This window comes from Scyliorhinus torazame, chromosome 6, assembly GCF_047496885.1.
Source record: "Scyliorhinus torazame isolate Kashiwa2021f chromosome 6, sScyTor2.1, whole genome shotgun sequence".
NCBI lineage: Eukaryota > Metazoa > Chordata > Chondrichthyes > Carcharhiniformes > Scyliorhinidae > Scyliorhinus > Scyliorhinus torazame.
The window spans coordinates 38,826,271-38,841,113 of NC_092712.1; the positions used below are offsets into that span (position 1 = coordinate 38,826,271).

Below are 14,843 nucleotides of genomic sequence, written 5' to 3' on the forward strand. Positions count from 1 at the left end.
ACTTACTAATCAGACCATCCACATTTTCCTCCAGATCACTTATATATACTACAAACAACAGAGATCCCAGCACTAATCCCTGCAGAACACCACTAGCTACAGATCTCCATTCTGAAAAACACCCTTCCACCACTACTCTCTGTCTTTTATAAACAAGCCAGCTCTGTATCCATCTAGCCAGCCGTCCCGAATCCCATGTGATTTTAGTTTTTGTACCAGTCTGCCATGTGGGACCTTGTCAAACGCCTTACTAAAGTCCATATAAACTACATCCACAGCCCCTCCCTCATCAATTTTCTTTGTCACCTCTTCAAAAAACTCGATCAAGTTGGTGAGACGTGACATTCCCCGTGCAAAACCATGCTGCCTGTCACTAACTAGTCCATTTTCCTCCAAATGTGCATATATCCTGTCCCTCAATATCTTTTCTAAAAGCTTCCCCACCACTGATGTCAGGCTCACCGGCCTATAATTTTCCGGATTGTCCCTGCTTCCTTTCTTAACAAGGGAATAACATTGGCTTCTCCAGTCCTCTGGAACCTTGCCTGTGGTCAAAGAGGATAATAATAATCGCTTATTGTCACAAGTAGGCTTCAATGAAGTTACTGTGAAAAGCCCCTAGACGCCACATTCCGGCGCCTGTTCGGAGAGGCTGGAACGGTAATTGAACCCGTGCTGCTGGCCTTGTTCTGCATTACAAGACAGCTGTTGAGCCCACTGTGCTAAACCAGCCCCTGTGAAGATAACTGTTAAGGTTCCAGCTATTTCTCCCCTTGCCTCCTGCAGTAACCTGGGATAGATCCCATTCGGCCCCAGGGACCTGTCTACCATGTTGAGACCCTTAAATTCAATTAGATCCCCTCTCATTCTTACAAACTGCATTGAATGTAGGCTTGTCTACTCTATGTCCCCTCAGCCTCTCATCCTAGGAACTAGCCAATCGTTGCACTCCCTCGAGGGGAGGGCAAGTGTGTCTTTTTCAGGGAAGGAGAGCAAAACTGCACCCAGTACTCTATGTGTGACCTCACTAATGCTTGGACTGAAACTTACCATCCAATCTCCTTGTAACAATATTGTTTCCTTCCTAATTGATTTCTGTTGTCAAATTGAAAAAAAAGCTTTATAAGAAATGTCAGTGCTTACGTTGTCTTCCATGATTGGCTTTCCCACTATCACTTGTGGGAGAAGGAGGCTGCTTGGTGAGATGGGAGGTCCTCCAACGACGCTCACCACGCCATTCTGGTCCACGGCACTGTGCAACTTCCTCCGCCCACTGAGTGACACATTGACTGTGCTTGGCACCGATCGGTGACTCCCGTGACTCTGGATGCTGTTGGTTCTGTACAGCTCAGGGAGGCACAAGGAGTCCCTGACACTCTCGGTTTCGTCAAAGACGCTGACCTCGTCATCCGAAAATATGTTCTCCATGGCTGCGTCCGCGGAGTGGGTCCGAAAGCGGAATATGCTGCTCCGCCTGAGCGGATGGCGATTTGAAAGTATTGGCGTCATGAGAGGCTGCGGGAAGAATCCAAGTTGGTAAAGGTTCACACACACACATAACAACACACTGAGCTGATCGATGAGGGAGCAATGGGCAGGCAGTCGAGGTTGCATAATGCCATGGACTAGAATGGCATGGAGAGCGTGGTTGGAGGACCTCCCCTCTCATCAAGTGGTGTGGTGGTAGTGTGACTGTACTCGTAATCTAGAGACTCGGGGCAATGCTCTGGGGACCTGGGTAATCCAGAGACCCGGGGCAATGCTCTGGGGACCTGGGTAATCCAGAGACTCGGGGCAATGCTCTGGGGACCTGGGTAATCCAGAGACCCGGGGCAATGCTCTGGGGACCTGGGTAATCCAGAGACCCGGGGCAATGCTCTGGGGACCTGGGTAACCCAGAGACCCGGGGCAATGCTCTGGGGACCTGGGTAATCCAGAGACCCGGGGCGATGCTCTGGGGACCTGGGTAATCCAGAGACCCGGGGCAATGCTCTGGGGACCTGGGTAATCCAGAGACCCGGGGCAATGCTCTGGGGACCTGGGTAACCCAGAGACCCAGGGCAATGCTCTGGGGACCTGGGTAACCCAGAGACCCGGGGCAATGCTCTGGGGACCTGGGTGGAAATCCCATCAGGGCAGATGGCAAAATTTGAATTCCATTCAAAAATTCTGGTGATGACCATGAAACGATTATCAATTTTAATAAAAACCCGCCTGGTTCACTAATGTCCTTTTGGGAAGGAAATCTGCCACCCTTACCTAGTCTTGCCCACATGTGTGACTCCAAACCCACAGAAATGTGGTTGACTCTCACATGCCCGCCGAAATAGAGGGCAATGAATGCTGGGCCCACCAGCAATGCCCACATCCCCTAAATTAATTTGAAAAAATTTGGGACATGGAAGGATTTGGAACCAAGGCTGAAAATTTTAAAATAAAGATATTAATTGACCAGGAGGCAATGTAGGCCAGCGAGCGCAGTGCGGTTACGGGTTTCAGCAGCGGATGTGCTGAGACAGGGTCGAAGGTGGAAATGGGCAGTCTGACTGAGAAGATGAGGTTGCACGCTGCTATGAGGTTGATGGAAGGCTTCACCCAATTCGAAACAAACACATTAACCCCGGTGCATTGCAAACAAAGCCTCCAAGAGGAAGCCAAAAGCCCTAAATATAAATAAAGGTGTGTTATAATTCCCGAATATTGTTTTGGTCAGTTCAATAAACCTGGCGGTTAAATGAGGCGCACGTTGGCACTTTCAGTTCATTTTTCTGAGGAATTAAGTCTGGATTTTTCTTTGTTTTCTTTTTGTCTGTAGCAAATGCCTTGTGCTTCGATCTGATGTGCTGGGCCATTTCAGAGGGCATTTAGGAGTATCCCGCCGGCGGAGAATTCACCCCGGGATCTTGTCTTGATACAGACTGTCTGGTTGCCACTCCTACTGATACTGTTATGGCCAGATGCATCTGCAGTAGGTAGATTGGTGAAGAGATTTTTTAAAATAAATTGAGAGTACCCAATTCATTTTTTCCAATCAAGGGGCAATTTAGCGTGGCCAATCCACCTAGCCTGCACATCTTTGGGTTGTGAGGGCAAAACCCACGCAAACACGGGGAGAATGTGCAAACTCCACACGGACAGTGACCCAGAGCCAGGATCGAACCTGCGACCTCGGCGCCGTGAGGCAGCAGTGCTAACCACTGTGCCACCGTGCTGCCTAGATTGGTGAAGATGAGGTCAAGTATGCTTTTCCCTTTTGTTGGTTCTCCCTGCACTTGCCATCGGCCCAGTTGAGCAGCTATGTCCTTTTGGACTCGACCAGCTCAGTTCAGTAGTGGCCACTCTTGATGATGGACATTGCAGTCCCCCACCCAGAGTATGGTCTGTGCCTTTGCCACTCTCTGTGCTTTCTCCAAGAGATGTTCAACATGGAGGAGTACTGATTCATCAGCTGAGGGGAATGTGGGGTTTGGGGGGTTGGGGGGGGGGGGGGCGCGGGGCAGCGGGGGGGGGGGGGGGGTTGCGCAGGGCAGCGGGGGGGGGGGGGGTTCTGTCCTGCCAGTGGGACAGGACATACCCAGGGATAGTGCTGTCTGCGACATTGGTTATAAGGTATGATTTGATAAAAATGTCTATGTCAGGCTGATGTTGAACTAGTCTGTGGAACAGCTCCCCCACGGGCGGAGAGGGTGGCGTAATGTTACTGTCACTGCACTAGCAATTCAGAGACCCAGGGTAATGCCCTGCGGTCCTGGGTTCGGATCCCCCCAAGGCAGATGGGGAAATTTGAAAACCTGGAATTAAATTTAACGATGGCCATGAAAGCATTGCCAATTGTCGCAAAAACCTATCTGGTTCACTAATGTACTTCAGGGACGGAAATCTGCCGCCATACCAGGTCTGGCCCAGACCCAGACCCACACAGTGATCTGACTGACTCTTAACTGTCCCCCTCTCAAATGGCCTAGCAAGCCTCAAGGGCAATTCGGGCTGGCCAACAAATGCTGGACCATCTAGCGATGCCCACATCCTAAGAACGAATTTACAAAAAGCTTCCCCATGGACTGATCATTTTGATCTAATTTTAAGTTGGTTCTCCTAATTCTTATGTGGGCGGGCGTTCTCCGACCACGGTTCCATAATGAAGTTCCTTGAGACTTTTAAAAAAATGTTTAAAATGCAAATGGTCATTATTGTGAAGGGTCAGTACCCTTCCTGTACTGAGGAAGAGGCTTTCGTCTGACTCACCATTTGCTGCAGGGGGCGATCTAGAGCAGAAAGAGAAGGCTGAACGGTGACCCAATAGAGGCGTTTAAAATTCTGAAAGGTTTTGATAAGGCGGACACAGAGAGAATGTTTCCTCTCGTGGGGAGGAGTGTCACTGGAGGACGTCAATACAATATAGTCACCCAGAAATCCAATGGAGAATTCAGAATGGAACATCCTCACCCAGAGAGTGGTGGCAATGTGGAACTCGCTGGGGCTGGCTGAGACTAACTGTACAGATGTATTTAAGAGGAAGCAGCAAGTTTGCTGCTGGCGAAATGGCAACATCAGACCAGCCACCCAACTCCTTCATACAGGGGAGGTTTGCCAGCCTCCCCCTTCCCAACCCATGCCCAAAGGGGCTGGCAAAATCCAGACCAATGACTCTGGGTACCTCCTTTTATTTAGTGTGCGGCGCAGAATGAGATGAATCTTCCTCTACTATGAATTGCACCTGGCTTTCTTTAACAGTACGAGGGCAGCAGTTATTACCAACAGGAAAGAAAAACCTTAAACAAGAGCAGCAACATCATTCTATGCAAGTGGATAGGTAAGTTCCTTTCTTTCATCGAGACTGTGTAACATGCAACGGATGAATTACCTTCCGTGGCAAGCCACTTTCTGATGCAGACCTCAGTTCCTTTTCCTCATCGAAACCTTCTTCCAGTTTTTCCAGCTCTTTTCCACTCCTGGTCCTGTTGCTCCTTTCTCTGGTGCTCCTTGCACTTAAATGCGATCTCTCGGAGGAACTTCTCGACAAGGTCTCATTGCCCAATCTGGCCAGCTGCTGTGAAAATGGCAGGAAGTGATTTGTATGAAACAGCATGTTCCATTTATTGGCCTTGATGTCTTTTTTTTTTAGGAATAATATGGGTGTTAGCACACTTGCCGCATTGCTAAACTCTGCAGGTTGAGAACCCCCCAATTAACATCTGGGGTGGGATTCTCCGACCTCCCGCCGGGTCGGAGAATCGTCCGGGGGCGGCGTGAATCCCGCCCTGCCGCTTCGACGCCGGTTTTCGGGCAGGGCGGGGGATCACGGCGCGCCTGTTGGGGGCCGTTGGCAGCGGCTCCCCCGGCAATTCTCCAGGCCCCGATGGGCCGAGCGGCCACCCGTCTTTGGGCAGTCCCGCCGGCGTGAAATGGACCTGGTCTATCCCAGCGGGACCTGGCTAGAAGGCCGTCTACAGGAGTCCTCGGGGGGGGGGGGGAGGATCGGGCCCTGGGGGCCCCCCCCACGGTGGCCTGGCCTGCGATCGGGGCCACCGATCTGCGGGCGGGCCTGTGCTGTGGGGGCACTCTTTCCCCCCCCCGCACCGGCCTCTGTAGGGCTCCGCCATGGCTGGTGCAGAGAAGAAATCCCCTGCGCATGCGCAGGAAACACGTCAGTGGTTCTGCGCATGTGCGGGACCACGGCGGCCCTTCGCCGCCGGTCGGTGCGGCGCCGCCAACCCCTCCAGCACCGGCCTACCCCCCGGAAGTACGGAGGATTCCGCAACTTCCGGGTGGCCCGACGCCGGAGTGGTTCGCGCCGTTCTTGGCGCCGGCATCGGGCCATCGCGCCAAGTGTGTGAGAATCCCGCACCGGTATATGCCCCAAACCTTCTTACACCTGAAATGCTGCCCCCTGGTGACTGACCCCTCCACCCTGGGAAAGAGTGCCTGCCCATCCACTCTATCCATGCCCCGCATAATCTTGTAGACTAGATCACCCCTCAACCTCCGTCTTTCTAATGAAAACAGTCTGAGTCTATTCAGCCTCTCCACATAGTTAACACCCTCCAGACCAGGCAACATCCTGGTAAACCTCCTCTGCACCCTCTCCAAAGCCTCCACATCCTTCTGGTAGTGTGGCGACCAGAATTGTGCGCAATATTCCAAGTGCGACCTTACCAAGATTCTATACAACTGGAGCATGACTTGACAGTTTTTATTCTCGATGCTCCGTCCAATGAAGGCAAGCGTTTGGTATGCTTTCCTGACTACCTTGTCCACTTGTGTTGCCACTTTCAAAGTTCATGGCCGAGATAGGGTGTTCTTTCAGAGGGATGGCCTGAATGACCTGCTTCTGCACTGTTGGAGATCTATGGAACACATTCCATAAATATGGGAGCCTCTCGTGCATCCCCCTTCCTCCCATCACCACCACTGCCAGCTATGCTTTTGCCTGTCTAGTCGCGAGGCTCTGACATTTCCTCCCTAAATTCTCTGCACCTGTCCCCTCCTCAAGAGCCCATGAGAAAGCCTTTGACCACCTGTTTTAACTTCTCATCATGTAGTCCAATGTTAAGTCTGGCTTGCCAATGCTCCTGTGAGCCTCCGGACCTTGGTTACTAGGTGCCACATAAACGCGGTATACCTGCTCGGCCTGTTCCTGCTGTTTCCGAAGCTGTTCCATCATCTGCTGGAACTCTTTCTCTTTCTTAGCGTTTTCCGCGATGGTCGCTTGGTTTTGTTCATCGTAAGCCATGGCGACCACAGCCAGGATCAAGTTGACGAGATAGAAGGATCCCAGGAAAATGACAACAACAAAGAAGAGCATGTACGCCTTTCCCGCAGTTCGCAGGATCTGCATTTCACAAGGGGAAAGGACAAAATGAAAGGCGAGGTTACAAAAGGGGAAAATGGGTGAGGAGAAAGGACAGGTGAAGTTTTTTATTCATTCATGCGATGTGGGTATCACTGGCACGACCAACATTTATTGCCCATTCCCAACCACCTAGACTGCGTGGTTTGCTCGGCCATTTTAGAGGGCATTTAAGAGTCAACACATTGATTGTGGATGCGGAGTCACATGTAGGCCAGACCGGGTAAGGATTTCCTTCCCGAAAGGACATTAGTGAACCAGATGGGTTTCCACGACAATGCTTTCATGGTCCTCATTAGACCTTTCATTCCAGATTTTTTTTATTGCTTTCAATTTTTCACTATCTGTCGTGGTGTGTCCCAAAAGCTTTATCCTGGGTCTCCGGATTACTAGTCCAGTGAGAATACCACTGCGCTACCTCCTCTTCTAAATCTTTCAGCTTACTTCTTGATGGAGTCATCAATTCTGGTTGGACTTATTCCTCAAGAATTTATCACACTGCATCCTGCCTTGTCTTCCCTTCCTGTCTTTGGTCACCTGACCTATCCACACGCCCAGTTCATATCAACTAGAAAGCAAACATGCTTCCAACGACCCGATTGGACTGTCAAACAGACTTTTCATCTTGCCCCCACTATGTTCTTTTTTGCAATTAATAAACTGATGTGTTCAAAGAAAATGAGACTGTTTCAAGCCCCACCCTAGAGACCTGAACACGTAAGCAAGGTTGACATTTCAATACAGTGCAAAGGGAGTGCTACACTATTGGAGATACCGGGCTGGATGCTCCGCTGTCTGCCACCGGTAGTGGAGTTCCCAATGCGGCGGAGAATCCGACGTCACCAATCCGTTTCCGATGCAAATGGGTCAACCCATTTCCATCCCATTAACTCACTGGACACCGGATTCTCCACATCTCCATTTATAAATATCTAGTTATGACTGCCAACTCGATCACATCAAAAGCAGTTAAGTACTTTCTGTTAAGAAAAAGATGAAGTGAAACACTTAACTCCAAGACGTTTATAAACATTGCAGTTAGTTTGACAGCAGGATACTTGAGATCCATTCAGGTGAGAAGGGAAATTCAAACATCTGGCTGTCTGGAAGGTGTCATATACAGCTTAGTAAAAGCTATTTCTCTTTGAAGTGAACAAAAGCCTTGCAGATCATTGGATCTGAGGGGGTTTAAAGCTTTGTGGTGTGATTTTCATTTTCTATGAAGTAACAGCTGCTGCTTTCTGGACATCTTCCTGAAGAAGCAGCTGTAGGGGAAAGGTGAGTGAAAAAACAATATTTGTTTCACTATTTCTGCTTGGATTGCTCTTTAGCTTCCAGGCAAGGGTGATTGATGGGAGCGGGTTGGGGGAGGGGGGGAATGGGGGGGGGGGGGGGTCTCCCTTACGGGGATGGGATCTCTCTTATGGGTCTCTGGTGGGGGGGGGGGGGTCACTGGTGGGAGTGGTCTCTCATGGGGGATCTCTGATATGGGGGGGGGTCTCTGATATGGGGGGGTCCTAGCGGGAAGTCTCTGGTTTTGTGGGTCTCTCGTGGGGGAGGATCTCTGATAAGTGGGATCCCTGGTGAAGGGTCTCTAATATGGTGAAGTCTCTACTGGTGAGTCTCTGGTCATAATAATAATAATCTTTATTGTCACAAGTAGGCTTACACTGCAATGAAGTTGCTGTGAAAATCCCCCAGTTGCCACATTCCGGGTACCCAGAGTGAATATTCAGAATGTCCAATTCACATAACAGCACGTCTTTTGGGACTTGTGGGAGGAAACCGGAGCGCCCGGAGGAAACCCACGCAGACACGGGGAGAACGTGCAGACTCCACACAGTCAGTGACCCAAGTCGGGAATCAAACCTGGGACCCTGGTGCTGTGAAGCCATAGTGCTAACCGCTATGCTACTGTGCTGCCTACGGTTTGGGGGGCCTCTGGTATGGAGAACCCCTGGTGGGGGCATCTATGGGTGGGGGGAGCGGGGTTGGGTCACCCTCATGCATGCAACTGGGGGCGGGGGGGGAGGGGCGGTCTCAACAATTCCCATGGTGAGGGGGGAGATGCGGAATGATGCCCCTACTTGTGAATGGGGAGGCAGTATTTGTGTTGTGGATGGGGAGGGGGCCAGCTGCTAGACTTCGGTACTGGGCTGCCCACTCAAAATGGCGACCCAATAGTGGGACTTGCAACGGAATCCCTTGCGATCCCCGCCGTGCATAAATTTACATGGCAAGGATCAGTGAATGGCTTCAGGGCACCAATCCTAATGCCAGCATAAACCAAAAGGGATTCAGTACTGAGGGGAAAAACATAGTCTCCCAAACAGAGAAGCCTGCCCACGGCCTTTCATGCGAATGTTAAATTGTGACCCCCCCATTTGGCCCTCTCAGGGGGATGAAATGATCCTGTGGCACCTTTTGAAGAGTAAGGAAGTTCTCTGGCGTTGGGTGGTTATTACTGAACCCCTGAACCAACATCACTGAAATAGGTTAGTTGGTCATTATCCCGTCACATTCCCTGAAAATACAAACAAATGAACAAGGAGTAGGCTTGAGGGGCCGAATCCACCATTCGGCCCCTAGAACCGGCCCCGCCATTCAATACGATCCTGGCTGATCTGATTGCAACCTCGACTCCACATTCGCACCGACCCTGGCACCCTCTGCACCTTGTACGGTGACTACACTTCATTGCTCTGGTATGTCCTGTGTTTGTGAAAGGTGCAACAGAAATGAATGTCTTCCTGCCTATTCTTTTATTGAACTGGAATCCTGGTTGTGGGTTTACAATGAGGTTAATCATTAACTGTCAGAATGGTGCCATTGGGGCTGGAAGCCCTGGACTTAAAGAGTTGGCTTTTCTGCACAATGGGAAGCCAACATAAATGGATGGAACTCCCATTCACATACCTGCTGGTCTCTCAAAGTGCAAGGTCATGATCTGTGGAAGGTTTGAGGCATTTAATTTCTCTCATAGGATCAGGAGGGGCCATTCAGCCCCTCAAGCCAGTTCCACCATTGACGTTAGGTAGCAGCTGATCTGAATTTCAACTCCATTTTCTTGCTTGTCTCCCAATTCATTGATACTCTTACCCTTAAAGATGTTCCCAGCATTTTGTGGCAAAGCACGTTGCTGATTTTCACAATCTTTTCTGGGAAAACATTATTTTCTGATTTCATTTCTTACACGATCGAGCTCTCATATTAAGATGATGCTCTGGTAAATATATTTGGAGCACAATAATCTTCTTTGAGGACTGAAATTTTAGAGCCAGGAATGGAAAGAAGAAAGAAACCACACAAGTGCCAGGTAATGATTGCCTCCGACAAGAGAGATTCTAATCATCTTTCCTTGCCGTTCACTTCACTGAATCCCCAACTAACAACATCCTGGGGGTTCCCATTAACCTGAAACTGAACTGGACCAGTCATATAAATACTGTGGCTCCAAGAGCAGATCAGAGACTAGTAATCCTGTGAACAGTAACACACCTCCTGACTCCCCAAAGCCTGTCCATCATCTACAAGGCACAGGTCCGGAGTACGATGGAATACTCTCCATTTGCCTGGATGATTGGGGCTTCTACAGTGCTTAAGAAGCTCGACACTATCCAGGAAAAAGCCGCCTATTTGGCACCCCATCTACTACCTGGGGCACTCAATCCCTCAAACCCAAGCACAGTGTGTGGACCAGCTACAAAACGCAGTGCAGCAACTCACCAAGGCTTTTTCAAACAGCACCTCTATTGCCGTTCATTCAGTATTGCTGGGTCAAAATCCTGGAACTCCCTCCCTAACAGCAGTGTGGGTGTACCCACACCACATGGATAGCAGCGCTTCAGAAAAGTGTCTCACTAGCAACTTCTGAAGGGCAATTGGGGGTGGGTCCTGCCAACAACACTCACTTCCCATGAAGGAATAGAAAAGCGGCAGAGAAGGCAGAACCACGCAGGCAAATAGTTAAACAAAAACAGAAAATACTGGACACAAAGCATGTCTGACAGCACCTGTGGGGAGAGAAGCCCGTACCAGCCTCCCCGAACAGGCGCCGGAATGTGGCGACTAGGGGCTTTTCACAGTAACTTCATTTGAAGCCTACTTGTGACAATAAGCGATTTTCATTTCATTTTCATTTTTCGGAAGGAAGCTAACGTTTCGAGTCAGGGTGACATAGAACATAGAACATTACAGCGCAGTACAGGCCCTTCGGCCCTCGATGTTGCGCCGACCTGTGAAACCAATCTAAAGCCCATCGACGCTATTCCCTTATCGTCCATATGTCTTTCCAATGACCATTTAAATGCCCTTAGTGTTGGTGAGTTCATTACTGTTCCATGCCCTTACTACTCTCTGAGTAAAGAACCTACCTCTGACATCTGTCCTATATCTATCTCCCCTCAATTTAAAGCTATGTCCCCTCGTGCTAGACACACCATCCGAGGAAAAAGGCTCTCAGTGTCCACCCTATCTAATCCTCTGATCATCTTGTATGCCTCAATTAAGTCACCTCTTAACCTTCTTCTCTCGAACGAAAACAGCCTCAAGTCCCTCAGCCTTCCCTCATAACATCTTCCCTCCATACCAGGCAACATTCTGGTAAATCTCCTCTGCACCCTTTCCAATGCTTCCACATCTTTCCTATAATGCGGCGACCAGAATTGCACGCAATACTCCAAGTGCGGCCGCATCAGAGTTTTGTACAGCTGCAACATGACCTCATGGCTCCGAAACTCAATCCCTCTACCAATAAAAGCTAACACACCATACGCCCTCTTAACAACCCTCTCAACTTGAGTGGCAACTTTCAGGGATCTATGTACATGGACACCGAGATCTCTCTGCTCATCCACACTGCCAAGAATCTTACCATTAGTCCAGTACTCTGTCTTCCTGTTATTCCTTCCAAAATGAATCACCTCACACTTTTCTGCATTAAACTCCATTTGCCACCTCTCAGCCCAGCGCTGCAGCTTATCCATGTCTCTGTAACTTGTAACATCCTACCGCACTGTCCACAACTCCACCAACTTTAGTGTCATCTGCAAATTTACTCACCCATCCTTCTACGCCCTCCTCCAGGTCATTTATAAAAATGACAGACAGCAGTGGCCCCAAAACAGATCCTTGTGGTACACCACTAGTAACTGGACTCCAGTCTGAACATTTCCCATCAACCACCACCCTTTGTCTTCTTCCAGCTAGACAATTTCTGATCCAAACTGCTAAATCACCCTGAATCCCATGCCTCCGTATTTTCTGCAGTAGCCTACCGTGGGGAACCTTATCAAACGCTTCACTGAAATCCATTTACACCACATCAACTGCTTTACCCTCATCCACCTGTTTGGTCACCTTCTCAAAGAACTCATAAGGTTTGTGAGGCACGACCTACCCTGCACAAAACCATGTTGACTATCTCTAATCAAATTATTCCTTTCCAGATGATTATACATCCTATCTCTTATAAACCTTTTCAAGAATTTGCCCACAACAGAAGTAAGGCGCATAGTTACCGAGGTTGTCTCTACTCCACTTCTTGAACAAGGGGACAACATTTGCTATCCACCAGTCTTCTGGCACTATTCCTGTAGACAAAGATGACTTAAAGATCAAAGCCAAAGGCTCAGCAATCTCCTCCCTAGCTTCCCAGAGAATCCTAGGATAAATCCCACCTGGCCCAGGGGACCTATCTATTGTCACACTTTCCAGAATTGCTAACACCTCCTCCTTATGAACCTCAAGCCCTTCTAGTCTAGTAGCCTGAATCTCAGTATTCTCCTCGACATCATTGTCTTTTTCCTGTGTGAATACTGACGAAAAATATTCATTTAGCACCTCTCCTATCTCCTCGGACTCCATGCACAACTTCCCACTACTGTCCTCGACTGGCCCTACTCTTACCCTAGTCATTCTTTTATTCCTGACATATCTATAGAAAGCTTTAGGGTTATCCTTGATCCTACCTGCCAAAGACTTCTCATGTCCCCTCCTGGCTCGTCTTAGCTCTCTCTTTAGGTCCTTCCTAGCTAACTTATAACTCTCGAGCGCCCTAACTGAACCTTCATGTCTCATCTTTACATATGCCTCCTTCTTCCTCTTGACAAGTGTTTTGACTGCTTTAGTAAACCACGGTTCCCTCGCTCGACCACTTCCTCGCTGCCTGCCAGGTACATACTTATCAAGGACACGCAGTAGCTGTTCCTTGAACAAGCTCCACATTTCCATTGTGCCCATCCCCTGCAGTTTTCCTCTCCATCCGATGCATCCTAAGTCTTGCCTCATCGCATCATAATTGCCTTTCCCCAGATATAACTCTTGCCCTTGCCCTTTCCATCACTAAAGTAAACGTAATCGAATTGTGATCACTATCACCAAAGTGCTCACCTACCTCCAAATCTTACATCTGTCCTGGTTCATTACCCAGTACCAAATCCAATATGGCCTCGCCTCTCGTTGGCCTATCTACATACTGTGTCAGGAAACCCTCCTGCACACATTGGACAAAAACGGACCCATCTAAAGTACTTGAACTATAGTGTTTCCAGTCAATATTTGGAAAGTTAAAGCCCCCCATAACAACTACCCTGTTGCTTTCGCTCCTATCCAGAATCATCTTTGCAATCCTTTCCTCTACATCTCTGGAACTTTTCGGAGGCCTATAGAAAACCCCTAACAGGGTGACCTCTCCTTTCCTGTTTCTAACCTCAGCCCATACTACCTCAGTAGACGAGTCCTCATCAAACGTCCTTACTGCCACCATAATACTGTCCTTGACTAACAATGCCACCCCTCCCCCTCTTTTATCACCTTCCCTGAGCTTACTGAAATATCTAAACCCCGGCACCTGCAACAACCATTCCTGTCCCTGCTCTATCCATGTCTCCGAAATGGGCACAACATCGAAGTCCCAGGTACCAACCCATGCCGCAAGTTCACCCACCTTATTCTTGATGCTCCTGGCATTGTAGAAGACACACTTTAAACCACTTTCCTGCCCGCCAGTACACTCCTGCAACTTGAAACCTTACTCATGACCTCACTACTCACAACCTCCTGTATTCTGGAGCTACAATTCAGGTTCCCAAGCCCCTGCTGAACTAGTTTAAACCCTCCCGAAGAGCATTATCAAATTTCCCCCCCAGGATATTGGTACCCCTCTGGTCCAGGTGTAGACCATCACGTTTGTAGAGGTCCCACCGACCCCAGAATGAGCCCCAATTATCCAGAAATCTGAAACCCTCCCTCCTGCACCATCCCTGTAGCCACGTGTTCAACTCCTCTCTCTCCCTATTCCTCGCCTCGCTATCACGTGGCACGGGTAACAACCCAGCGATAATAACTCTGTTTGTCCTAGATCTAAGTTTCCACCTAGCTCCCTGAATTCCTGCCTTACATCCCTATCCCTTTTCCGACCTATGTCGTTGGTATCTATGTGGACTACGACTTGGGGCTGCTCCCCCTCCCCCTTAAGGATCCCGAAAACACGATCCGAGACCCTTTGTCAAAGCATCTCTATCGTCAACCTCAATTCATCCCACATTCTTTGAGTGCCCCTTTGTTACAAGATCTGAAGGGTTGATGCCCTGCTGCATTATGTGGACACTTCACTGAACTCTAAGCATCTTGGCCACTGGGTAGACAATGGACCTGTCAGGCCAATACGGGAGGCTGGTGTTCCTGAATGGATGGAAGTTCACACAGTGTATATACAACTGTTTGTGGGCACAAATGGCCTTCTTAAAAGCTCTTAATCGAGGTCCTTGTGAGGCGGTTGGCATTTCCAGCTCATGCCATCTGACTGAAAGTGCTCCTCGGCCAGTTAAAGAATTATTTCGGCTTGATTTCAGTCATTGAGGCAGCTATAATCAAAGGATAATTGACAGGGCAACACAGAAAAGATAGCATTTAAGTGGACTTGGAAAAGTGTGCCTCACTCAGCGTCACAGTTATTGAAATGCATGGCGCTTTGGAAAGACTTGACATAATT

At 49.2% G+C, this 14,843-nt stretch overlaps 1 protein-coding gene across 3 annotated transcripts in view; it reads right to left on the reverse strand.

Moving 5' to 3' along the window:
- LOC140424757 (sodium channel protein type 1 subunit alpha-like) overlaps positions 1-14,843 on the reverse strand; it is a 702,944-nt gene that overhangs the window by 280,970 nt on the left and 407,131 nt on the right. For all 3 annotated transcript variants that reach the window (XM_072508138.1, XM_072508136.1, XM_072508137.1), the window contains 3 exons: positions 6,623-6,832; positions 4,865-5,050; positions 1,144-1,515 (listed from right to left, as the gene is read on the reverse strand). In XM_072508138.1, coding sequence (XP_072364239.1) covers positions 1,144-1,515; positions 4,865-5,050; positions 6,623-6,832 — 768 coding nt within the window. The remainder of the gene's footprint in view (positions 1-1,143; positions 1,516-4,864; positions 5,051-6,622; positions 6,833-14,843) is intronic.